Source organism: Patiria miniata, unplaced genomic scaffold, assembly GCF_015706575.1.
Source record: "Patiria miniata isolate m_02_andy unplaced genomic scaffold, ASM1570657v1 HiC_scaffold_28, whole genome shotgun sequence".
NCBI classification, from domain to species: Eukaryota; Metazoa; Echinodermata; class Asteroidea; order Valvatida; family Asterinidae; genus Patiria; species Patiria miniata.
In genome coordinates this window covers 2,957,948-2,984,605 of record NW_024037067.1, presented here as the reverse complement: position 1 = coordinate 2,984,605, position 26,658 = coordinate 2,957,948, and the positions used below count along the sequence as shown (strand labels likewise).

The following is a 26,658-nucleotide window of genomic DNA, read 5'->3' as shown; positions in this document are numbered from 1 at the left end:
TATATTAAAAAGTGCACTTTTGAAACATTTAAAATGTTCTGTTCTTTTCCTTTCAACTGAGGGCGCTGTTGCTGTGATGTCATTTCAGGACGACACTGTTGAGTTTAGGGGTTTTCTGTTCAAATAGTAAACCCAAAAATGTGTTAATTGGAAGCATTTGTGAGAAAAGTCTGCTCACAGCGAATCACCACACAACAGAACATTAACGACAGTAGAATATCAATGCTTCTCGCCGGCAACTTTTGCTGCTAAAATAATTGCAACATTGAGATTAGCACCTGAAATGATATCACACTTTTGCTCATGAATATGGACATTTGTGGTGCCATGATTTCACAGGATGCTTGACACTATTATGGTATTTCATAATAATTTGGTAGTTTTTTTTTTTTTTACGTTTGCAAAAGTTGTACGTTACAAACCGTAAAAATTACAGATAGTAGATTACACCTATAAAGCTGATGATATCTCTATGGATTGTTAAAATTTGACGCCTCAATCATGCACACTCAAGTTATGCCAGTTAAAATTTTAATTTGTGTTTTTTTATTGGCCAAAAATTGAGACCTGTGCAGTGTTAACACATCCATACATGCACAAAAAAAAAAGTAACACAAATACCCTAAACCAACACCACTACATGTGTATCGACCCCCTCCCTCACCCTATGTGAACTTGATATGTACAGCAGATAAACAAAAATGATTTTCCATTACAGTACTTGTATGTCACTGTTGTTTTGTCACGCTAGTCTGAAGTGAAACATGTGAACTCTTTAGAACTAATTTTAGATTTTAAGAGCGGTAGAGAGCAAAACATATTTAACTGTTTATGTATCTAATGCGATTGAACAGGACTTTAGGAATTTTATCAGTGCTTTTAAGTCTAAAGGGGAGTGATCTTATTTGAAAGTCAAGACAAATACACACAATGAACAATACCAACATATGTCGCTTGAGACGAGACCATATGTACTTCTCAAAGTGAAGATGCAAGGAAATTGAATGCCATGCTAGCTTGAAACAATGTGAACTGACCAGAAAACTCTTGAACTGATCTCATGTAAGCCTGGACTTTCATTACAACTCTTTGAAGTCTCAATGCAGTCCAATCTTTTCATGACATTATTTGAATTATTTACTAAAAAGCAACTGGGTTCAACTGGTCAGATATTCATAACTGGTCACTGCTCATCAATCGGTCAATGTTCCTATCTGGGCAGGCGTCCTCAATTGGTCCAAATGGTTGTCTCCCTGTAAGTGATATCATCTCTTCTTGAAGCCGTACTTCTTTCTTTCGTAGAACAAATCAGTCTTGGAGCTGCCTAAGTTGACAATTTTTGGGCAGCCGTCCCTCTGTATAGGTGAATAAAGAAAATGTTGACTTGTTCAGCTATCCTTGTTTCATTGGTCAGGGTTCTTATAAGATATTGCTCCCACTCACCATGTATAAAGAGCTGCATGCATTATAAATTTTGGCACAATGTTTCTCTTTGATGTCGTGCAATTTTTCAGTTTCCTTAAACTGAGATGCTAGCAAAAATTTTACAACGGCCTTTTCCAAGGGACATTTTCTTAAGAAATCAATGTTCTAAAAATAAATTTAAAAACTCAGACTTGTACAGGCTAATGTTCATTTTCGTGGGGTCTGGAAGTGCGCCACCAGGGGTCAACTTGCAGGCTCTATTGTCAAGTGAAGAAATAGTAGCTGGGCTCTACCTTCCTCAATCCTGCAAAATTCTTCCTGAAGGATAGGGATGATTAAGGTGAAGATACTCACATCTTTTTCCTGTATTGTACACTCCTTGCAGTAGTACGCATCAGACACGCCTGGTCCCCCACAAATCACACAGCGCCCTTGGTACGATCCGTAGTTACACTCATCACATATGCGTACCAATGTACAGGGACGTACATACGAGTCACAGATGACACACTTGCCGTCATCTTTTTCACACAAACGGCCAATAGCTAGCACATAGAACAGGAAAAATCAATTGTCAGTTGTGAGTTTTTTGCTGTAAACAGAAAATTAAGAGCTTCCCTCAAAATATGTGAAATGACAACCTTCCATTTAGAAACTATTATGTACAATGTCTACTATTATTAGTATTATGGACATGATGGGGAGTGAAGTCAATTTTCCAAGTGTTCCTTGACAAAATTGGAAATGTTTGTAAGTCCCAGATTCATGTCTTTAGTATCCAATACTCTCCACAGTATTGTGTGCATTATATGCTTTGTTTATCTCTCGAAAGTAAATAAATGATGTAGTTGAATATAATGATGATGTGCGCCCGCACAGTGGAATTTGGGAAAAGGCTTTGGCGAGTGCTGTCGAATCCCACTGGTCCCACATGTCCGACATGTCCGAAATCTGGACACACTGCGTATTATAAATTTCGTCCACTGTTTCTTCAATTTATTGTTAAATTGTGTTCACAATTTATACACAACTATATGTTATTAATTGAACATAATAATCAATTCATAATTCACGGCAACTCACCCACACCAGCCTGCTTTCTGCAGAAAATCAAATCAGGATGATGTTTCGCCATGTTGAAAATTTCAGAAAACGAAAACGTATGTGACGCCGAAGTATACCGCCCTCTATCGGTAGAGGTATGATGATAAGTTTACATTGCATGAAATGAATGAAGCTTCTCTTTTATGAAACATTGTCATTTTCTTTTCAAATAATTATTCAGTTATTTTGAATTTCAACCTTCAAATTGTAATATATAAGCATTTTAAGAATGCCATCGGCAGTGACCATAAATTTGTACAGATTATAGAAATGATATAAGATGTAATGCTAGGGATTGAATGGGAAAGTATTCGCATTTTTAACTGAAATTAAGGAGCTGTTTTGTCGGTAATTAAGAAGCACACATTTCAGGTTGATTGCTTTGAAGAGGGTCTCATCTGCTGTGTTCAATGCCACGTTGTTAACGATTGGAACACATCTTGTTGATAACGGCGTTTGTCTGTACTATTCAATTTGTGATTTTGTTTGTCGTGTTTTGCCTTGATATTTGCATATACGTCATTATATACGTCACGATGACCCCTGGATCGGAGCGGGCGTTGTATGAGTTATAAATACGTTCTGTATTGATTCCAGCTTTTCAGTAACTGGCAGTAAGATACATGACGGGAAATAATTAAGTCAAATACACATGTTTAATACATATATAATAAATAAAACAAAAAATAACAATAATTAAACACTGTAACAACAAATGAAAATGAATACAAACAAACAAAAAATGGGGGGAAAATACTCTTTAAGTTTTGATTGCAGATCTTTGGACTAGATTTTAAATTTTGTAACTGCATTCAGTACTTTGCGATCGCATGTAACTTTGGATATGGCGGTGAGTATGAGAGAACTTCGCATTTAATTAGCACGATGCAAGATATGTTCTCAACAGGGATGAGGTTGGATTTGGGTGGGGCGGAAAGGCAGCCTGCAGTGCGGGGCTTATTGCCTGGCCGGAGCAGGGCTCTAATTTGTACCGCACTAAAAAACACAATCATTATAATTAAAAAAATATGCTGTACGTGTGAAAGAATACTAAACGGTGCATTAAAGGATTGGGTCGTGTCTGACCATCACTAGTCTTCATTTACTACCGTCATGGAAAGTAACATTATTAAAAGAGAATTCTGTGTGTCCGACGTCAATATTCAGAGCCTGGTGGAGATGCTGATAAATCATATCAAATATGCAATAAAAATCAAGTATGAAAATTGTGAACACTGGGCCAGTGTTTAAGTACAGCATCCGAGCACCGGGATAAGTTGAGGTTTTTTTGCTCGATTTGATTTGGTGCCAAACATTAATTGTTCACTCTTAAATCGTCTCTCTGTCTTCCAATTTTGTTTTGCTTTTCGCCTTTTGACGAATGTACGCGTACTAGACTATTGAGTTGATATATACAAAAAATACGGTTTTCCTGTTCCATAACATGCGCGACTCAATATCTTGCCGTACCGGGAGTCTCGTGCCACTGATTATAACAAAAAATTGCATTACTGATGTTCTGTAGATGTTGAGGATACTGTTTCATCACATTAAAAGGTTGAAAGATGTTTTGGTAAAACAATGTTTAACATTATTTCTATATTTATGTTTTTTTATCAGGTATTTCGCTGTGACCTAGTTTTGTATAATTTTTATTTTAATATGTTGTATTTTGTCCTCTCCTATTATGGAGGTTTTGTTGGAAATAAATAATAATAATTATCTTAGTGTTTATACCACAGCTGGTTTTTATTTTATCTTTATCGTCTTTAGTTAATTCGTTGCGTGATACATATTTTTCTCAATCGTGTAGTAATCCTAGCTTTTTTTCAAGCATTTATAACACTATCGTTGATAGCGGATCAAATGCATATTCGGCCTTGCATAATACCGCGGGAACTCATTATGCTATAGCTCTGGAACATGTAAGCACCCAGGGAGATGTAATTAGTGATATAAGGCGTGTGATGAGGTTTCCGTTGTATGTATCTTGAGACAGGAATGCGGCCCCCTCGGAAGAAATATGCATCATTAAGACGAAATCAGTGAGGAGAGGAGGCAGGGAGGACGAACCGATGGATAATGACAACCGAGATATGCGCGCCAAGTGTCCTGGGATGACGCGTAGACACGTGCAGCCGTGTAGGAGTTTACAGCAACATCGCTCATCAAGTCACTGTAGTCAACCGTGAGATGACGACATACTTGAGTTGTCGGCTGAGGAGGATGCACGTATACGTCCTATAAGTACAGACGGCTTGATATCAACCCAGCATGAAGGGCGAAGATTTAGTCAAAATTTGCTCCATGTACGAGAATTATAAATTCCGCACACCGCAGAGGCTCCTGCATGCATCCTCGACGAGGCAACTAGAAGAAACGGCGAGTCAAACCTTAAGACGTACGGTAAGACACAGGGAGCAGATCTGTCAAGACTGTCATCTGGTCGATGGGACTGGGTCTGAGGAGACTAGATATCGCAGACACCCAACTGGTACATTACAGATCAAATGTGGGGAGGACGTTGACGATGCTGGTGTCATCTGCCGGCTGCGACGCTGTCGGATCGGAGATGAGGGGAAAGTTTACAAACACTCCGAGCCACCACTCATGGTGACATCAAACAGACTCCCTCCGATACCCAAACAGATCCACGGGAAGGAATCTAGAATACCTGCAGAGCTGAACCAATCCAAGTCAAAGGAACCGCGGGGAGCATCACAAGACACGCAGGAGGCAGGACGAGCAGGAGAGCATGGGCGTCAAGACGACGATGTGACCGGCTCTGAGGGAAACAACAAAGGCAAGAAAGTCTCCTTCGGGGGAGCTCGGATCGTGGATGACCGGTGGCTTACAAACAACTGGGCTGCTCACCGTGCTAACCAATCATTGCAATTGAAACATCCATCCTCAAGATACAAGGTACTAGGAGAGGACATCAGCCAGGACAGCAAGGTTCTTCTCCCGCGACGAGGCAGGCTACACGTACGGTTTTCTGGCAAGAGGGGACGGCCCGTCCACCCAGCCACAGCTCGCTTGAAAGCTGAGGATAGTCGTGGCATGCAGGCGACCCTACCCCTCACAGGTGTCTCTATACTCAAGCCAGCCAAGCCACTCATGGTCATCCCAACACCATGTTTCCCTTGTAGCCCTGAGTTCGAACGCACCTTCAAAAGTCTCAGGGACCAGAAAAAATAACTTCGCAACAATGAACAGTGTGAACGATATGTTTTAATCAAATTATGCACTTAATATAAATGTAAATACACTCATAACATTAATATATATTTTCTTGAATAGCAAATAAGGATGGAATTATTTTTATTTCAGGAAAGTTGAGACTTTACTTATCAATATCAACCGATAAGCCTATTAGCTTGCCGTTATATAATATATCCATAGGTAAATGATAATCTTTTTAATGAAGAGTGTTATGGCGATTACAATACAGGAATATTATTCAACAATACGAGGCTTTTGACTGAGATAAGTCAGGCACCGCTGAATCGATAAAGAAGGGGTGCGGCCGCCATCCCCAATGCATTGTTTACTCCCCCCCCCCACCGAAAAAAAAGCCACAAAAACGCGTAAACGAAAATACTTTAAGAACATTCCCCCATAATCTTAAAAGTATAGTGAGGAATCTTTCAATTTGTTCTATTTTCATTAACTGCCAGCATGGAAGTTAAATGTTAAAAACAAATTAGACAATTCGCAAGTGATAGATGGAAAGCTACTTTAAATCTGAGAAGAACAAAAGCTAAGTTATTTTAATTTTAAAAAAATGAGGAAAAAAAATACAATCTACCTAATGACCGAGCAAGGCTGTCAAGCTTTGAACAGTCCGGTTGACGAATATCATCCGAAATATACAATGACATTTTGCAGTAAAGAATTCGTGGTCTATTATGCACATTTCTCACAGGGACGTGCACCTCGCAATTAAATCTCGATCGCTTTGTAATCAAATTACAATTCAGCCAACGAGCGCGTGCGAGATTTTATCGTGTTTTATAGCAAACTTTATTGTATTACATTGTGTCGTGGTTTTCAATGCCACCGATAAAATTGACCGTCAAAAAATGAATGTCAAGAGGCCACACGGTACTGGTAATTAAGGCCTTGAATCTTATTATCTCACCAACTGTGTTGGGAAATGTACAAAAATGTCTATTATAAAAAGAATCGTAGGATGATATGACGACTGTTTCAGTATTACAAAAAAGTATAAATGTGTAAGAGATTCACTTAACTTAACTATTTTCATGTATGTAAATTTATCCTATTCAATAGCTATTTTTACGGCACGGTGAGTTTAATTTCAGTGTCAGTCCTGAATTAATTGTAGGCGTTTGTTATTTCACTTTTTACATCACCAATTTATAATGAGAGTGAGGATGTTTTGGACATCAAATCTGAGCCGTAAAGATTTTGTTTTTAGGTGTTCTAAACTGTTAATCATAATATTTATACTACCTTTGGCTGAGTCTTGGATTTTGTTTCCCCACAAAATATGTGTTAATTTTTCTGTCATGTTTATAGCATAGGCCTTGTCCTATTTTTAAATTGGTTTGGATGTATTTCGTCATCCGATATATTTGGGCACTTATATGATTGAATATCGCAAACAAATCTACATTAACCATGTCTTGGACTTGGCATTTAGGCAAAAATAATTATCATACAAAATCACGTCTTTACCGCAGACTGAAATGGCATAGGAATGAACGCCGACACAAATTTTCTTCTCTTTGGTGGCCAGTTTTGAATCAGGTTGTATACAGATACTTGCAATATTCGATATGACTCACTGTGGCCTTTTATATTTATCAAAACATCTCTTAGCTGGAACCATGGAGGACTGTACACTCATACAAGAGGACATGGTGCAGCTGAAGATCTATGTAAACACAGACGTGTGTTCGACGTTGTAAGATGGATCAAAAATTACATGGCATCTACTTGACGGCTGGACACACACTTAACGAATCCTCAGAGCAAGGCAGAGATTTTGGACTCTATCTCTCAGTCATTGTCTGTGTGTTTCCATATGTCATAAAGCAAAAACAAGAAAATTTTCAATCTGTAGGATTAGGCATAGCGTTGCGCTCGCTTACTTCAACAATGCGATACAGGGTGAATTAATAAGTTTATGGTATATTAAAAAAGTCATAATACATTTTCGCGATTTATTATTTTAAATATCAATTTGATAATCACAGTGGCTGGACCCCAAAATGATCGCATGTATGGTGATTGCAATGATAAATTTCAGACATTTTCTCAACCCTTTATATAAAGTTGCATTGAAACATTCACACACAATTATGTTTTTTGTGTGATCATTTTAGATGTATTTTTTAATGTTTTTAGGCACGCAGAATCACAGAGCATTTCACTGTATATTTATACAGCCCAATGTGTGTGACAAATGTATTCAATTCAATTCAATTCCAATTGTATCGCTATAAAATGAAATGATTAATTTACCCCACGACTCGGTTAGTGCTTGCAGACGACAAGCAGTGTGTGAAGGACACATTTTCGATGATTATAGCCGATAAGCATTTTTGTCTTATTAATCTCAAATTTGGAGTTTTTGTTTGATCAGTATTATTTGTTTCCCCTGTCTTCGAAAACATTCAAACATTAATCCCAGGACAGTAAGCATTTATTGCTGAAGCTATAATGAATCCGGCTCACCATCCATTTCTCTATACATTACTTGCTTCATCTAGGCCTATGCATCGCTTGGGACTTGCTTTATCTTGATGAAAAATGCTCTCATGTATTATATCTATACCTTCCATCATTTCCTGGAGCGTGGTTGCTGATTATATTACGGAGGCCAGCCAGTGCCACCGATATGCTTAATTACCGATTTCATCGCGGGTACAGTGCAATGCCCGAATCAGCATGTATGCACTGTGTATCCATCCAGCCAGCCGACGGCCCGACGACATAAAAAAAACACCGCGTGTGTTCCCCAGTCCCATCACTTACGGAATGACCCGTTGCTAGGGTAACAATGAAAGATGATCTTCCTGATGTCGATTTGGAAACAAAATACCGGAATACCTTATGGTACATATGGTCACAAATGTAACAGACAACTAAAAGTGCTAACTTAAATTTGCGTGTAAAATATGATTGTCTATTAGTATTAATCCAATTAATTATAATGAAGTTATGTTGAATTTTGTAAAATGGTCGCAGAAGGAACACAATAAATTTTAAGTTTGCACAAAAAGAATGTGTTACGATTTTTATGTTGATGTGATTATTGATGCGACTTCAAATGAATTTATTTAATAAGAGGGTACGATTTCGCAGATTTTCACAGAATGATACGTTTATACGGGCTGGGGATATGACACGATCCCTGTGGAATCGACAAAGCACGGTGGGAATATCGAGGGGGCGGGGGCTGGCACATAACAATCTATTCAAGAGATCATAAATATTCTTTTTAAAACATTATTCGTATTAAATTTGAATTCATCCCACTTTTGTTTTGTAAAGGACAGTTCTAGATACGTTGCTGATGTCTTTGAATAATCTGTCATTCCATGGCTGAGATCTGGGCCAGAGGCTGTGAAAAACTTGTCAAAATATCAAACACTTTTAAGGGTTAAAAATATACATGTTTAATGAAATAAATTGCCCCTTTTCCCTTCAACAGTTGCATTTTTTTTCCTTTTTGAAATCAGTCTCAAAGATTTCTTTGTACGACTGTGGAATTTCTTCCAGTTTTAAATTAATTAAACTTAAGTATTATAGCGTGGACAATTATTAATTCAAAGGTTCGCGAACTTTTTTTTTTTTTTTTTTTTAAAGAGATTTCAACTATAGAGGGCGCTATGCACGCGTTTCGGGGAAATCCCTGGAAGTTTCTCGATACATGACTCATGCATTTTGGCATGATTGCGGCGTAATGATGAGCTAAAGTTGGAGCTTCGCGCTGATGGCAGAACTTTCGAGAAAACTCGAAAATCGCATAAAAACAGGTGAAATGGCGAGACCAAGCAAGATTGGAAATTGTTCTTCATACTGCAGTACAGCAGAGATATCCTACCGAGTAACCTACCGCAGCTGTACCACTGGCAATACCAGAGAGAACAACCGGAATCCCGTCCTGTTTACGCTACACACTCGCTCATCGTACTATCACCACAACTTAGCCTCACATTATCGACCATGGCACCGTCTAAAACCCCAGCTATTGGCATCGACTTAGGCACGACGTATTCCTGTGTAGGTGTCTTCCAGAATGGCAAAGTGGAGATCATTGCCAATGAACAAGGCAACCGTACCACACCCAGTTATGTCGCCTTCACCGACACGGAGAGACTTATTGGAGATGCCGCCAAAAACCAAGTTGCTATGTAAGTTTCAATTTCCTTTTTAATTTTTCTTCTGAATTTACTGGATGTATTCAAAAGATTCCCTGATCATCCACTTGAAAAAGTGTTGAATCAAAATGTAATGTCTGACTAAAACTTTCAAACAAATTGAATATTTGATGTACAATAGAAATTTTGAAAAATTTAGAATTTAGAATTTTTTGATCATTGGAATTTTTTTTTTAAAGGATAATGGTTTGATTTGTTTGTTTCACAATTTGCAAAACTTTTACCTGTTTTTTTTTTAACTTTGGTCTTTAACTCTGTGGTTTCATACCAATTTTCAAAGTTACTTGACCTTTGTTAGTTGACGATTATTAATCTGAAATGTCTTTTTTTTTTGGTCTTGCTACAGGAATCCAGTGAACACAATCTTTGATGCTAAACGTCTGATTGGCCGTCGGTTTGATGATGCATCGGTCCAAGCAGATATGAAACACTGGCCCTTCGAGGTGATCAACAAACAAGGGATGCCCATGCTGCAAGCTGAGTACATGAATGAGGCTAAGACCTTCCCTCCAGAAGAGATCAGCTCCATGGTGCTGGTTAAGATGAAGGAGACAGCCGAGGCATATCTTGGGCATAAGGTTACAGATGCTGTCATCACTGTACCAGCATACTTCAATGATTCCCAGAGACAAGCTACCAAAGATGCCGGAGTGATTGCTGGTCTCAATGTTCTCAGGATCATCAATGAACCCACAGCTGCCGCCTTGGCCTACGGACTGGACAAAAAACTGCAAGGGGAGAAGCATGTTCTGATTTTTGATCTAGGAGGTGGCACCTTTGATGTGTCTGTCCTGGCTATTGAGGATGGCATGTTTGAGGTTCTCTCCACGGCCGGCGATACTCATCTTGGTGGTGAGGACTTTGACAATCGTCTTGTCAACCACCTGGCTGGAGAATTCAAGAGGAAGTTTAAGAAGGACTTGACCACAAATCCAAGATCCCTCCGTCGACTGAGGACAGCTGCTGAGAGAGCCAAGAGAACTCTCTCAAGCAGCACTCAAGCAAGTATTGAAGTGGACTCTCTCTTTGAAGGGATTGACTTCTACACATCCATCTCCCGAGCTCGCTTTGAGGAGCTATGTGCTGATCTGTTCCGTCAGTGCCTTAACCCAGTAGAGCGGGCATTGGTGGATGCAAAAGTTGACAAGAATCGCATCGATGAGGTTGTGCTGGTTGGAGGCTCCACACGAATCCCCAAGATTCAGAAGCTGTTGCAAGATTACCTCAATGGAAAAGACTTGAACAGATCCATCAATCCAGATGAGGCAGTAGCTTATGGAGCTGCTGTACAGGCAGCTATCTTGAGTGGTGACCAGAGTGCAGAGGTCAAAGATGTTCTTCTTGTGGATGTTACTCCTCTTTCACTTGGCATTGAGACTGCTGGGGGTATCATGACCAAACTGATCGAGAGAAACAGCCGCATCCCAACCAAGACATCCAAGACATTCACCACCTATGCTGACAACCAGCCTGCAGTTACGATCCAAGTCTATGAAGGAGAAAGAGCTATGACAAAAGACAACAATCGTCTGGGCATCTTTGAGCTAGCTGGCATCCCTCCAGCTCCTCGCGGTGTACCCAAGATTGAAGTCTCCTTAGACATTGATGCTAACGGTATACTCAACGTCTCGGCTAAAGATGAGAGTACTGGCAAGAGCAACCAGATCACCATCACCAATGACAAAGGCCGCTTGTCCAAGGAAGACATCGATAGGATGGTGTCAGATGCTGAGACGTACAAGGCCGAAGATGAGGCTCAAAGAGAACGCGTCACTTCAAGGAACAACTTGGAGAACTACATCTTCAGTGTGAAATCAACCCTCAATGAAGAAGCTTTGCAGAGCAAGATAGCAGTCGAGGACAAGGAAAAAGCAGAGAGTTCTTTGAAGGAGACTCTAGCTTGGCTAGATAACAACAATCTGGCTGATAAGCAGGAGTATCAATACAAACTAGAGGAACTTCAGAAGGTGTGTTCACCTGTGATGGCTAAGTTATACAACGCAGGGAAGCCAGAGAACCAGCAGGGTACTGGTGGAGGCTGTCAACAAGGACCTACTGTGGAGGAGGTGGATTAGATGCCAGACATTTTCAAGGCTTGTTTTTAAGCATATTTCTGATGTTGTTAAATTTAGATTCAATGTCAAATGTTGATCTTGTTATGGCAAAACCATTCTTCAATATCTGATCCTTGGAATATGCTTCATAATTGCAGCAAGTTAATTTATGTTGTTTGGAGATGTGTATCCTAAGGCCAAAAAAAAAAAAAAATAACGCAGACACCTGCATATGATCAACAACAAAAAAACGCCTACAAAAACAAAATTACCTACCCAATTTTAAAATGCCATGCAATCGGAAGCAGAACTTTTTTTTTTGCCTTATCAAAAATCTGTCACAATTGCGCTAATATTTGAATGTATTTTCATAAAGTAAATGGTTTTGACAAATCTAATTTTCGTTATAAGTGTAAAACATTCACAAGATTTAATTTTCCGTTGGGGTGATGTAAATCAATATTAGGTTTTGCCCTTCACCGACATGTAAACACTGTGAAACATGGAGGGATGTAGCATTTAGAATTAAAAGCAATTTTGACATTCACACAAATGTATTTATTTTTAGTCTGTTAAATGAAAACTATAATGTTTAAAGTACTGAACGGCATGTAGATTGTAAACATTCAAAATCTTTGACATATTATCAACAGAATTGCCCTTTAAATATCACGTACTAACAGAAAGCTAGGTTATTGTTGATTTGTGTTCAAACCACTGTTGTGCCTACATTTGTGCTGTACTTGCATCAACAAATGTTTGCAATAAGTATTTGTAAAGGTCTACTGTTGAATCTTGGTTAAATTTTAAATGAAAGAATGAACAAATAGAATAAGGAATAGAGCAAGGTAAAATATATGAAAAGGTTGAAGTATCACTATCAGTCTTACGTACAACTTAGAACGAAAAAGGCAGTTTACCTTTTTACAGTGAAAATTTAAAATATTTTTGTATTATTTTACATATAAATAGTGGAATTTACTATTTTTTTTCTTTGCTAACAAATATATCAACTGTTACTGTAGTTGGATAATAAATAATGTTTATCATTTTATCACAACATATTTTTCAATAAATATTCGTTAATATTTGATAAAAGAAAGTGAGCTGTGCTGCAGATATCCAGTCTCTTATATCAAGCTTGACATTTTTTTTCACAATAAAAGTATTTTAAGAATGTAAAATACAAAGAACATCATGAGGTCTTATAGGGTCTTTGAGTAGTTTGATGTAATTGGGTTTTTTTAATTGGTGGGGGGGGGATGAAGGGGAGGGGGAGACAAACTTAATGGCAGTCGGTTCCACCTACCATTGCTGCTCAATCCATTCCTGTCTAGAGATGTGGCAGAATCTCAGTCGGATCAGCGAGACTACAGGAGAGAATGCGAACAATGCGTCGAGAACTATTCACTCCGTACCTGGAAATCTGGGGGAAAAAGGAGATAAATACGACACAGCAAGTGAAGAAAATACAACAGATCACCTGACCCAGCATAGCTGTATTTTAAACAGTGAGATCAAATAACTGACAGAATCACACACAGTGAAATCTTGATAAATCAAACCTCAAGGGAACTGGTTCAAAATTTGACTAAGCAGAGTTTTGAGTTAAACAGGGTTGTATTACTAAAGGCAATGGATTCACTTAACAGTTTTGAGACATCAGAGTTTGACTTATTGAGATTTCACTGTATTCTGAGTGCGGAATAGGGGAACAATAGGAGAAAATAGAGCATAATTGGTGAAATGTAATTTTTGTTGTGTCTCCACTTTGAAAACGTCAATCCTAACCAGGCTCTCTAACCATCTACAGACGATTGTGAATTGTTTACCTTGAAGTACAGCTTGCATCTTTCCAGCAGGAACCTCCACTTAAGATCGGTCTTCTGTTGCTCTGTGTAGTGCAGAAATTCATCAGTCTGGAATGTTGGAAGAGTACAAGAATCGTCACCGATGTAAATGGCAAATTCCTCAAGAAGGCCACAAAATGTTCTATTTCTAGCACGATATGAGATGAAGGGGTACCCCCCCCATCTCCCTATACCCTATACACACCCTAGACTTTTGTTACCAGACTCATCCCCCTAGATATCTCAAAAAAATTCTTGAGTTTGGAAAACAATGACCAACACAAAGGAAGGGGGGGGGTCCCTCCGTCTCATATCGTGCTACATATGAAATTTTCCATTACAAACTGAGCCACCTTTCCACAAATGCTATTCAGTTTTTTGAGTGGTTTTAAAACACAAATATAACTAGTTTATGGAGGGGTGACTTTAACCTGAGTATCTGCTGTTTAAACCAAATATGTGAGAGATTTTGAAGGATTTCAACCATCCCAACCCTATATAAACGTATTTCCATAATTTCCATAGGTCCCAGTCCATCATACTTCTCGCAAACAAAGTGTGTAAACTTCTTGGAGTGAAGAAGCCTTTCAATTTAACTCCTTAATCTTGATCGTTTTGTTTATGTTGTATTTATGTTGTATTGTTGTTTACCGTGCATTGCAACATTTCTTCAGCTTGGGTTCCACCCAGGTAGCATCCACTCAGTGTGCCTGTGGCATCTGAGAGGTCAGTCAAGATGTCAAAGGTCATGACCGTCTCTGTTTGACCTGAGACAGAGGACGGGCAGTTGGGGTTGGTGCACGTGAAGCTGGTGCTGTCGACACGGCGCTTGCAACTTGAACTGTAGATGAGGACAAATCAAAATATCATGGGTGATGCATGTAAGAAAGCCGGCTGATGTGGCTTTCAAATGCTGGAATTGAAGAATATCAAAAGAAACACAATGACAAAAACTGCACGGAAAAACCTACAAATAAGACACTAAGCCTCACCATCTCATAGAGACACAGTTCTTTGAACTGTTGTCAATGTCGAACGCTGCCAGGAAGACATAGGTGATGCCATAATCAACGCCACTTGAGCCGTCTGGTCTTTCTGCAGCCAGACATTTGATCTGATCCACTTTGTAGACCTCCTTGATGTTACTCACTGACAAGAAAGAAATCAGATTTTGTTTGTTTGTGTTTGCTTGTTCTTTTGATGAAGCTTTATCTGTCTATAAGCCCAAATGTTTCTGCAAAAGGGCAAACTTTTAATCGCATCCACATCACTTCTTATCAATTTCATTTTGTAATTCTCAAGTTTGTTTAAGTGTTTCTTACGGTCTACAACTTTTGCAGCCAAAATATTTTTTTCACAACAATAATTGACGAGTTGCTTTACTTTTTGCAGTGGTGTAGCACTCTTAATCAATGACCCATTCTTTGTATATATCAAGGCCTTGCCCTTCTTTCTCCATTTGTAATACCCTGTTGCTTATTTGATTAAAAAGTGAGTGTGCTTTCTTACAATCTCCACTCTTAATACCATGAATGGCAACCAACTTATATTTTCTCTGCTTACAATCAGTATCTGGTCTGCTTGAGTCCTCATCTAATTGGTCCTCATTTGGATCACGTGACTGGCCAAACTTGAACAGAGCATGTGCTTCACGTGTGTCTACCAAATGTAAAAGAATAAATTAATTTGTTTGATAAATCATTTCTTTATGAACACTCTTTGCAAAATTACAGTAAAAGGGTATATGATTTGGTTTTATTTCTTTTTTGTGTGCTTAAGTTCAGGTTCTTAGCTCTAGTCAAATTGAAAAGGATGTGTGCACGCCCCGACCCAAACTCAATTAATACCAAGATGGGGATTGTAGCTTGTTTTTATTCTTCCACATCACAATTAATATGAAACTTGACATCTGAGACAAAACTGCAGATCATGGTGGTTCCTTAATACCTGGGTTAGTGATGAAAATTGTCTTGGAATCAACCGTTCCCATCATGCATGACCGGAAGTTGTCATACTTCACCATGATGTCAGTTGCAAACACAACTAAAGGAGGTAATCAAAAGAGGAGAAATTAAAAAGAAAAACCAAATCAAGGCAAATACCACATTTTTTTGTTGTCATTTGTTGTGAACAAAATGTGAACAGCAAATCATAATCACCTGTCTCATTTGGACTCCAACGTTGGACAAGCTCTATGTTTTCTGTGTCCCATCTAAAAAATGATTTTGAAAATATCAAAATTAAAATTTAAGCTTGTAACAATTGAATAATTGTCTATTTTTGAGAATGTTTGTATGAACAACTCAAAACCCATGTAAGGTGTCTCAATCAAAACATATTATTTAACTGACTTACAGAACAAGTGAAAAGGAGTGGCAGGTCTCATCATACATTTTGACTTCGCATCGTTGCATCTTTTTACCAGTCTTTGTCACAATGTCCTTTGGGATCCCATTCTGAAGAAAAAAATGATACACAAAATCACATTTTTTTAAATTCTTGCAAATCCAAGTGATTCAATTATAGGAGGTACCATTTCAAACAGTTATTTGTTGCCAATGATAAAAATGATAAAGATGGTTCAATGTAATGAAAACAATAATGAAAATAATCAAAAGAGGACAGTAGTGGTGCTGACATTAATAGCAATGACGTGAATAAAAATGACAATTACAATGATACAGAGGATATTAACAAAGATGAAAACACTCACCTTTTTGAGAAGTACCATGACATTAATGTGTTCCCCATGTAAGCTTTGTCCATTTGCTATCACATCAGCCAACGTGTAGTAATTGTCACTCTCACGGATTGGGATATGCTGGAGAGGATTGTAAATTTCCACATTCCATCCTCCATACAGGCTCAGTGTGGAATACTTCTCACTTAGAGTTAGTTGGTATTGGCTGGGAATTGGAACACAAAAAATATGGACAGTCATTTCTCACCATCAGAAATAAAGGTGTCAGTAGGAAAATTAAAGAAAAGAAGGAAAGGAATTTACTCGCAAAAATATTTTCAATCAAACAATGATGTTCTTTTATCAGAAATATGTATGTCAATGGAAAAATAAAATAAACAGACATTTAGATTAAAAAACTAACAACACATGAAAAATTGCGATTAAATACCACAATGTCTTAATTTCTGCATTCAGATTGATGTCATCACATTTTTGAGAATGAAACTGTGCAAAGATCTTGCTTTAGTCACAATTCAGACTCTAGGTTCTTGTTGCTACTATAAAGTCAAATGGAGGATGACTTTACCTTGGAGTCCAGGGTCTGTAGCGCTCTTCTTGCTCTGTGTTCTGTTTGCTCTGGATCTGAGGATTTCGAATCTCAACTATTCAAATTAATCAGATTGAGATATTGTATTTAATTCAGAAATACAACCCAGTCCAAACTGGCAAGAATAGGTAAATCAACTAAAACATTGAAAACAAAAACTAAGAATCATATGTCAGATAAAATAACATCATTACATATAAATTATGTTCTTTATCAGATGAACCTTTTTTTTTTTAAAGATTTTTTGTTTTTTTCCCCCAACTAAACACAGCAAATGCTGTTCGTTTGTTTTCTTCAAGATGAGTAGGCTACTCACCAATGTCCCCAATCTTGAATTTTGTGGCTAGGTCACGTATGTATAGCTCAGAACCCCAGCATGTGCCATTGATGAAATCCATGGGTGAATCTCTCAAAGTAAAGCTGAGCAAACCACGATCTGTTGATGGATCTTTGAAAGTAAAATATTATTCAAAATTATGTTTGACAGTGTCTGTGTGAATTAACAAGGTGTAAAGAATGTTTATTCTATGAAAATAAAACTTTATCTTTTTGCAGGTGTTCATTCATGATTCATCATGTGTAGGCCTACTTTGGAGAAAATACTAAACCTTTAACTTCTAATTTAAAGAAAATCCTGCCCAATCATGGACTTGTAATTTTGTATTTGTAATTTGTTGACCTAAAAAATGAGCATGGCTTTAATTTTCACTTACCTGATTTGCTTGGTATTGACTTTGGCTGCTGTTTGGCGATCACAACTCCAATAATGAACTTAATGAAGAAGAAAAAGAAGAGGAATGCCTGAATTTGAATAAGGTCAACTGGCATGACTGGTTGACTCGTACTCCCTATTTTTGTATGATAATTGATATGCTTCCAGTTCCACGAGATAGGCTTGACATTGTCATTGACAGGCAACATGTTAAAAGTAAAATGTAGAACAAAAGTCTGAGGAACCACTTACAGTATTTGCAGCATGCGGTGAAATATCTTTCAACTGTATAACTCCGTTATTCACATGACCGGCGCCAAGAGAATTGCTCTGGATTCGGGTTCCATCTGGCCACGTTTCCTGATTCCCAAAACCTCCCGACCAGGCCATTTCGTCAAGTTTCGGATTTTCTCCTTCTGTTCTTTGGCACAACTTAAAACTTTACAAGTACTTCCGAGTGGTATTCTGCAATTACTCCCAGTATTCGAATGCTGATATTTTGTGATAAGCTCTAACACTATTTGAAGCGCGCGAAGGAACTAAATTCTAGCCGTTTTAAACACTAGCACTGTAAATAATGTGAGCACCACATTTTTTCCCTTTAAAAATGGCGCCTTGTTTCTAAGTGCTAAGAATTCTGCTATCTGATTGGTCAAATGTTTAATGAAGTTATGACGTCAGAATTTGCAAAAACAAAATGTCAGCCGACACGGACGCCGCAAATGAAATTGAAAAGACATTGACAACCGATTTATCTGCCGATGACGCTCAGAATGTTCAATCTAGGCACTATTTTGCATTATACACCTACCACGCTAATAGGTAAGTCTTGTTAGAACTATTTTATTAGATGCGTTTTGTGAAAACAATGCAATATTCTGTTTTAGAAGCTGGCTCAGCCTGATGCTGTGTATGCTGTCCATGCTATGGGGCATGTATTTTCGACACACAGAAGCTCAAGTCACTCCACACATTTTAAAGTGGCGGTGAGTGTGCCAAGTCATCAAAATAAGTTTGCGGTACAGACTTTTAAAATTGGATTTGACCAAAATGTATTTTGGAAATGTGAATTTGAAGTGATGTGTGTTGGCTTTTTATTTTATCTTTTGTTTAATTTGAGCAAAACATCAAGCTAGTGAAACTAAGTAAAACGCAAACTTCAAAGTGTGTCATTGACATGGCGATCGTGTAGTGTAAGGACCCTGTTTTGTTTTGATCAAATTAGAATCAATATTGTTTTTATTACTAAAAAATGACACTGTCAACCTAAAGCAGACTTCTCTTAATGTAAATGTAATGACACCTTTTTGGTAATTTTTGAACAGTTTCTTGGGGTAGAAATTATGATTTTCCTACGTGGTTTACGGGCCGGTTGGTGCAGCGCGACTTGCGTGCTCACGGTACATTGCGCGCTGATCGCTATCTTTATTTTCGTGTTGCGTTCTTTCATTGTCATCGTCATTTTCCCCCGAAATTTCCCTCAAAAATTCAAAACCCTGCCCTTTATCTATGACATACCTGTATGTGATTAATGTTGCCAACTAGTTTGGCAGGTCAAATAATTTAAAAGTGAATTTAGTTCCCTTATTTGACATTGTATTTGTGTTAATCCATTATTCAGGCCCAGTGTTCAAGACCTAGGACCAGATGTTGACAAAAATGATTCAACAGTTGCAAATTTTCTTCAGAGGGAAGCCACTTCCAACAGAGATTTTAGGTAATACTAGGCCTACAATCATACCATGCATACAATGTTATTCCAGTCATGCCAGTTTTCCTTTTCTTGCAAAAACAGCAGTGGTTTCATGTGTTCAACTGCTCAGTATACTCAAACAAAAACACTATCATTGTGTATTGTCTACAGTTATTCACAAAGAAAGAAATGTTCTCAACATGACAGGTGATTCCATCACTGCTGCAGTAGTATTCCATTTTACTAGGCCTACTGTTCTGTTGCAGTTTGTCCGTTATCGCTACTGACCTTGTTGCAGAGCAGGAAACTGAGCTAAGAGAGTTCATCTTCAAGAGGCTATCAAGAGGAACTGTCTATGGAGGCAGTGGTAATGTCAACACTGTAGATATCAGGTGATTCAGTGTTTCTTATTCTTCTATTTTTATGTCTGTTCACCCATGCGTACCTGGAAAACTTGAGATGTCTCCTAAAGCTGAAAAAAAATGGTGTGGGCCAAATGGAAGTGACATCAAAGCTCGAGAAATCTACTTCATTAAGTATTTTAGTATTTCATCATTTAGTTTTTGTTTTTTTTACATTTATGCATTCAAATGAATGAATCTTACATGTATCTTAGTCAGCTTTGATAAAGTATATTGATATTAATATTTGGTTTTGACCTTCATCAAGGTAAGCGGTGACTCTACTACTAAAATTTACATATCCTTACACAAAATTCCACAATTTTTTTGTTGAGTATCTACTTCAGATTCATGACCAATAAATCAAAAAAAAATTTTGTCCCCTTCTGTTTGACAGCAATGATGTTTTGTCCTGTTACTACTACCTCCTGAGACAACAAACCATTCCTGAATCGGACTTGGACCCTGATGATCCACCCAGTACATTCTACACATCCATTGAATATGTCATCTGTTTCCTAATGGGAACAAGCGCTGCTCTGGAACTATATCCTTAACACTTTCTTATCTGATAAATCCTTTTTACACAATCAAGATTGTTCGCTGTTACGCTCTGTGACCCCATAGTATATCAAAGGTGTAATATTTTCTTGACCTGCAACACATTCAGACCTGAGTTAGATGCCTATAGCGAAGGCCTTCTTGCTGTCTTGGATTCTGAGGTAAGTAGAAAACCAACAATGCACCTAGGAAAATAAATTCTGCAGTTTGCTTCACCCAATGTCTTTTAATTTACTGTTGTTGGATTCATCTTAATTCCGAAATAATTCCTTGGGATTTTCAAGCCAGTAATTTCATATTTTTCGCTCTTACCCAAAGGCTAAGGAGTTGACAAAGATACAAAGCTACTTGGCAAGATGGTACCAACAAGCTGCAGAATATGTGTGCCGGTGTACAGACAGATTCCAAGAAGATCTCTCATTACTTATACACACGGTAAGATAACATCAGTTATCAGGGTTAGCCGCAGGGGTGGGTGGGGCTAGGTTGAGGGGAATCAGGGAGTACAATATCGCATCTCGCTCACCTAAGAGCACCTTCAGTTTTTGGTTTGGAAGGTAGTCCTCAGTCAGGTGGCACCGCACTCTGCCAGATGTAGCATGCACTATCAATGCTGCATCGACCAATAGTGTTTACAGCTTGCCAAAATCCTTGTCCTATTATTTGCTTTGTGTTTCATCTCTTGTTCAGGCACTACTGGATGACAAGCTGAATTTCCTTGGAGGAGATGAAGAAGTGGTATCAGATGTTATGAAGTAAGTACATGAATACCGTAGTAACGTAGGCAGGCATTGTTAGGGGTGGGGGTGTTACTCTTTGGAAAAGTTCTAGGGGAGGCAGGACACCTAACGTTGAGAAACCTTAACATAAAACACCAAACATCATTAAATGGCATTAATTGTGTTAACTGCTGTTCTTGTGTAGATTTGTACAAGTGTGTAGCTTATCAGACCTTCTCCAACACATGAGCGACAGTGATTCCAATTCTCAAGGCACCACTTCATCAGAACCAACATTGATTGATCTGGATGCCAGTGCCAGTGTGTCACATCAGTCTGACGGAAAGACGGTAACTAACTCACTACGTCCTGTCCAGCTAGTGTTTGATGGAGACACACAACAATTTCAAAATGCTGGTAAGAATTAATTTTGAGAACAGGAATGGTAGATTCATATAGCAACCCAAAGGAAATATTGCTTTTAATTATTTTCTCAATGATATTTTAGTGCATACAAAAGTTTATTCAAATGTCATGTCTGTTGCATTTCTCAACTATGACAGTCTTCAAAGTTGAATCGTACATCTTGACCTAGAATGTTAGCAGGATTGCCCACCCTCACTAGAGCTGTCTGTCAGGGGTGTGATTTTTCCGGATTTTTCCGGATTTCCGGATTTTTAATCTAACGCCTGCGGAATTTTTTTGCGGATTCCGGATTTTTAATGTTTTTCTGTTACCGTAATAATATTGCCCAAAAACTTCTGGCGAAATATAGGCTCTAATTTACGATAATGGATGGACTGGTGACAAGTCTAATGCAGTGCGGTCAAGAACCTAGTAGACATTAATGCAGTATGCGCAGTGGAGTACTTGAGGACCAGACTAAAAATAATTTTCAATGGGTTTGCAGCACCCCGTGTTTGTATATTGCGTGTGGATATGTGTGTGTGTATTGTGCATGTACTGTGCAGTTACGATCGTGTGCTAGCAATTTGCAAACACATTGGTGTCAATATTGCCGCGATTTTGTCAAGGAATTCAAGAGTATGGCTGGAAGAACTGGTAATAAAGTGTCACAGTGGATGGAAATCAGTTTGAGCTGCAGTAGTGTTTTGAAAAATAGCCACCACCAACACCAAATTTCAAAAATGTTTTTGAAGCCTGGGACTGGAGTTTAAATTAAAGTAAGATTAAACTTTTTTCAGCACCGTTCATATTGTTTTGTGTGAATCGTTTCTCTCTGCAACATGCAAAAGTAATAACATCACAGTACACACAGAAAAAGCCTTTATGAATCAATCACATATGGATTATATTATTAAATGACCAGACGATATTTTCTTAATTTTTCCCCCATTTGTTTTCTTTACTGAAGCGACAAAATTTGCTAACATTACAGAAATTACAGTACATAAAATGTACATGCCCTAGGGCCTATATATGGACATACGTGCATGCATATGTATACATGTACATCTATACAAGTACATGTACAATAATACATGTACATGTACATGTACATGTATATTACATGTACATGTATATTACATGTCAACCGAAGTTCGTGGATTTTTCATTTTTGTCCAATCACACCCCTGGTCTGTAATAATGATGTTGTTTTTTTCAGAGAGCAGTCCATTTTGTGAAGAGTGGACACGGCTATTGCTGACAAGCAACAGGGAGAACCCAGCCAATCTGAGGCAGATTATTGAAGACTGTAAGCTGCGCACGATTCAAGACTTGAATACCCTCAAACGTCTTGTCAGACAAGCAGAATCTGACCACTACGCCCTCTATAGGTGAGAAAGAGCTAATCTGTTGAGGGTTTTTTCCCACCTACTGTGATAGTTTGGCGTGAAACCTTCCAATGTCACATGTTTTGTACTTCAGTAACAGTGGGACATCTTGGCCTGCTTTCTTGTGAACTAAAGCTGCTTTGTACAGAAAAGAAAACCCACAGACAAAAGACAAAATGGACAAACAGACACCGCAACACTTGAAAATAAACGAGATTTCACCCCGATTTATTATTATTAATCAGTGCTCTCCTTTCTTACGTTTTTGTCCTTACACAGAGCCTTTGCCTTCCTACGGGATTGTGGGAATGGTGGTGTTCTCTTACGCCACATCTGGAAAGATGAGAACACAATCACATCTCAGGATACACAGAGTGTCCTGCATGTGTTAGAGGAATTCATCTCTAGTAATGGCACCCTCGCTAGGGCGTGAGTGGTACAGAATGGCTTGACGGCCATGGCACAGCTCGACACTGAAGAGGTCTGCTAACCTTTCTTACTCTTTATGATCAACGAGGCTGCACCTTGCAGGCTTCACAGGGGAGGAAGCTTTGCTCCCTGTTGCCGGCTTCATGGGCGTGTTACCCACTTTATGGGCATGTCGCCCGCTTTGTGGGAGAGTCATGGAATGACATCATCAAGCACACACTAGTGGACAACTTAGTTCAGCATAGAACAAAATCTATTAGAAAATTTGCTTCTCTCTTACTTTTTTTGCACAATATTAGTCTAACAAGAGACATTCCAATGTAAATTCACGAATACAAGTTTTAATGAGTAAATCAGTCTAGCTGTGAAGTCATTTCAAATTGTCATTGTATTATTGGAAAGTTAAAAAGTGATGTATAAATATAATTTGCATAACAGACCATATATTTCTACCAATAGTAGTATTCATTGTTTTGCAGATCACATAGTTTTTTGTAGTAGTTGAAACCATTAGCAAATCAACAATTTTTCCAAACAGCAATAAGCAAGCCTTTCTCAACTGAGCATGAAACACTATCAAATGTTTGACTACATGGTAAATAAAAAAGTGTTATATGAAAAATTGCAATGGTATGAAAATTTGCCATGACAGGACCAAAAAAAACATTTTTATTGTAACACTGTATCAGACAAAGGGCGTGTACATGTATATATGTATGTATAATTTATTTAGATTCCTAGTGAATATAATGCACATATATTATATTTGCCTTTCAAATTCTAGATCATAGGATCATTCATGATCTTATGAATGAGCAGCCTTGAAAAAAAATAGAATGAACTTGAATTTGAAATGCATGTGATGAAACATAGTGGGCTTAGAAATAATAAATGAGTTTCAACGCAGTTGGATAGGTTTTCCATGGAACTTAATTCAAATCATGCAAAAAGATAAGGTTTTGTTCAGTGACAAATGATTTCAAAACGAAATGGTTTGTTTGGGAATTTATAATAAACTACTACAATGACTTGTGACTAAGTTAAATTTAAATGTTGGTCTTAAGAATGCAGTGTTTACATTGGAATTGTGCAAAACCTATTCCAGTTAAAGGGGGTTCCGATGGTGAATGACCGTAATCATATTTTGTTCATCATGTGATTTGTTTTATCCAATTTTACAACAGCTAAACAAAGCCGAGTATTCATTGGATTACTGCTGCAATAAATTACTTATTGATGAAACATGGCAAAGTCCCGAATTTTGAATGCGATCATTCTGTTTTCATTCAATTAATTACCTTTATTGCATGCAGAAATTTGAAATGGGTAGATAGAACTTGTGACTACACTGTTTATGGATTGAGTATTATCATGAAGGAAGGAGTAGTCTTGAACCCTTGACCGTGTACCCTCACAGAGGCCGCTTTTGTTTAATATTCAATGATAAATTAAATTGCAGTATATGTGTCTGTTCATGTGTAATCTATAGAGCTATGGTAATATCGCAGGAACAAAGACATATGACGTCAGATGCATTAGAACGAGTCCTACGGTGCGTGACGTGTGTAATATAATTGATCCCAATATTTAGAGCAATCATCCACTAAGCCCGGCCACATGATGTTTTTGACCAATCACAGTACAGCCGTGATGGTCTGACATGCGTACATTCGTATAATGACCGGGTCAACGGCACGTTTTGTTACCCACGTGAGTGGGCGGGCCTAATGAATCCATACATGCAACAATGCACAAACGCATTGACCAATTAGAAATCATATCACTCTCAATTTGCGAAGTGTGGGTGACCCTGACATAATACACTGTGATAATATAATGATTCAATAGCATGCAGCCATCACGACAATTTTATGTCTTTACTCCAAAATCGATTGTACAAATTACACATTTACTCTTTGGGAAACCCTTCATCGTGAAGTTACTTGAAACTTACCGACGTCGCGTTTTTTTTTTATTTACATTTAATTTTAAATCACTATGGATAGCTTTACTAATATACCAGCGCTATTGCCAACAACTTTTCTTCGATTTCACATCTTGAAGTCGTTATGAAGCGCTGCGGTGACGGAACGGCCGGTGGAAAACGGTGCAGTGATTGGAGCAATTGCAGCTAGCATTTTCATTCTAATAATAGTACTTTATTCAAGCAAAAAAATACAAAGTATAATACCATCAGATAAAAATACTCAAAATAAAACAACTACAAAATACATATTACAAAAACAGATAAAAGAACAACAACAAACAACAAGTAAACCACGAGGACAGGAAAAAGGATGACAGCTGCCTACTAGGAGAGGATAACATGTCATGTCACTCCCACCCTTCAGGGCATAGAACACAGGCTGAGATACGCAGGCATGCAGGCAAGGCAAACACATAAACATCTCACGTGTGAAATAGGTCAAGGGGAGGATAAGGGGATAAAAGTAGGGCGGGGTCATAAGGGGGAGGGACGAAACGGGGAGGGGGGGGGGAATTACGGACGGCGAGGAAAAAGAGGAAAAAGAGATTGTGCACTGCAAACAAAGCCGGAATTGAGCACTAAGTCAGTAAGTGGCTCACTACTTCAATTAAAGTACACGCATGGAGCTTTAAACCCACATGCATGATGTGATGGCCAGACCGGTTCAAAAATATTATTTCATAATTTTCATTTATCGATATATTGTTTCTTATTCCTCCATGATATAACAGAGCAATAAAACTGATGCCGAGGGTTGGCGAAATAATACTTTTAATAGGTTTTGTAATGCAGGGCCAGCTGGGGTGTTTTCTTTTCCCTTTTGTTTTATTGTCTATAACAGTTTGTGCCTCCTCACTTCACGTTTCCCTCAGAAACTTAACTTTTATTTAATGGAAATGTTACAAAAGAAAGGACGGAGGAAACAAAATGATAAGACTTTTAACTCGTGTCGCACATGTTCATCACATGAACTCGTATGCAGGTATTAACGCTAGCGGGGCGCGACCGGTACGTACAACATGTGTTCATCATGTGTTCATCATGTCTTATTGACCACTGGCACTGCACTGCACTCGATATTTTTGTTTACAAGAGAAAAAAACCAGTTCGGAAGTATGGAACGCCATAAAGACATAATAATATTGTTTAAATAATAACTTTTGATTACTTGTACGGCTTTGTATTGCCTATATTAGTTTTAACATATGGCACAGTTAGAGTCAAA

At 38.1% G+C, this 26,658-nt stretch overlaps 4 protein-coding genes across 4 annotated transcripts; 2 read left to right on the top strand and 2 right to left on the bottom strand.

The window, feature by feature from the left end:
• Positions 1-523: 523 nt before the first annotated feature.
• Positions 524-2,620, bottom strand: LOC119734730 (PHD finger-like domain-containing protein 5A). The gene is made up of 3 exons (XM_038208269.1): positions 2,509-2,620; positions 1,780-1,970; positions 524-1,355 (listed from the first exon to the last, which is right to left on the bottom strand). The coding sequence occupies exons 1-3, from the start codon at positions 2,558-2,560 to the stop codon at positions 1,266-1,268; spliced, it is 333 nt and encodes a 110-aa protein (XP_038064197.1). The 5' UTR covers positions 2,561-2,620; the 3' UTR covers positions 524-1,265.
• Positions 2,621-9,409: 6,789 nt separating this feature from the next.
• LOC119734728 (heat shock 70 kDa protein IV-like) lies at positions 9,410-13,057 on the top strand. Its single transcript, XM_038208267.1, has 2 exons — positions 9,410-9,914; positions 10,288-13,057. Exons 1-2 carry the CDS (start codon positions 9,727-9,729, stop codon positions 12,014-12,016), a joined length of 1,917 nt encoding a protein of 638 aa, XP_038064195.1. The 5' UTR covers positions 9,410-9,726; the 3' UTR covers positions 12,017-13,057.
• Positions 13,058-13,247: 190 nt separating this feature from the next.
• Positions 13,248-18,277, bottom strand: LOC119734729 (meiosis-specific with OB domain-containing protein-like). Its single transcript, XM_038208268.1, has 13 exons — positions 18,100-18,277; positions 17,849-17,906; positions 17,452-17,583; positions 17,115-17,190; positions 16,559-16,751; positions 16,201-16,301; positions 16,005-16,057; positions 15,793-15,888; positions 15,409-15,504; positions 14,838-14,994; positions 14,497-14,686; positions 13,828-13,914; positions 13,248-13,421 (listed from the first exon to the last, which is right to left on the bottom strand). The coding sequence occupies exons 1-13, from the start codon at positions 18,235-18,237 to the stop codon at positions 13,329-13,331; spliced, it is 1,470 nt and encodes a 489-aa protein (XP_038064196.1). The 5' UTR covers positions 18,238-18,277; the 3' UTR covers positions 13,248-13,328.
• A 257-nt stretch (positions 18,278-18,534) lies between these two features.
• LOC119734726 (protein Njmu-R1-like) lies at positions 18,535-24,705 on the top strand. The gene is made up of 10 exons (XM_038208266.1): positions 18,535-18,669; positions 19,469-19,564; positions 19,807-19,932; positions 20,339-20,488; positions 20,606-20,663; positions 20,821-20,937; positions 21,193-21,257; positions 21,427-21,638; positions 22,849-23,020; positions 23,297-24,705. The coding sequence occupies exons 1-10, from the start codon at positions 18,545-18,547 to the stop codon at positions 23,448-23,450; spliced, it is 1,275 nt and encodes a 424-aa protein (XP_038064194.1). The 5' UTR covers positions 18,535-18,544; the 3' UTR covers positions 23,451-24,705.
• Positions 24,706-26,658: the final 1,953 nt, after the last annotated feature.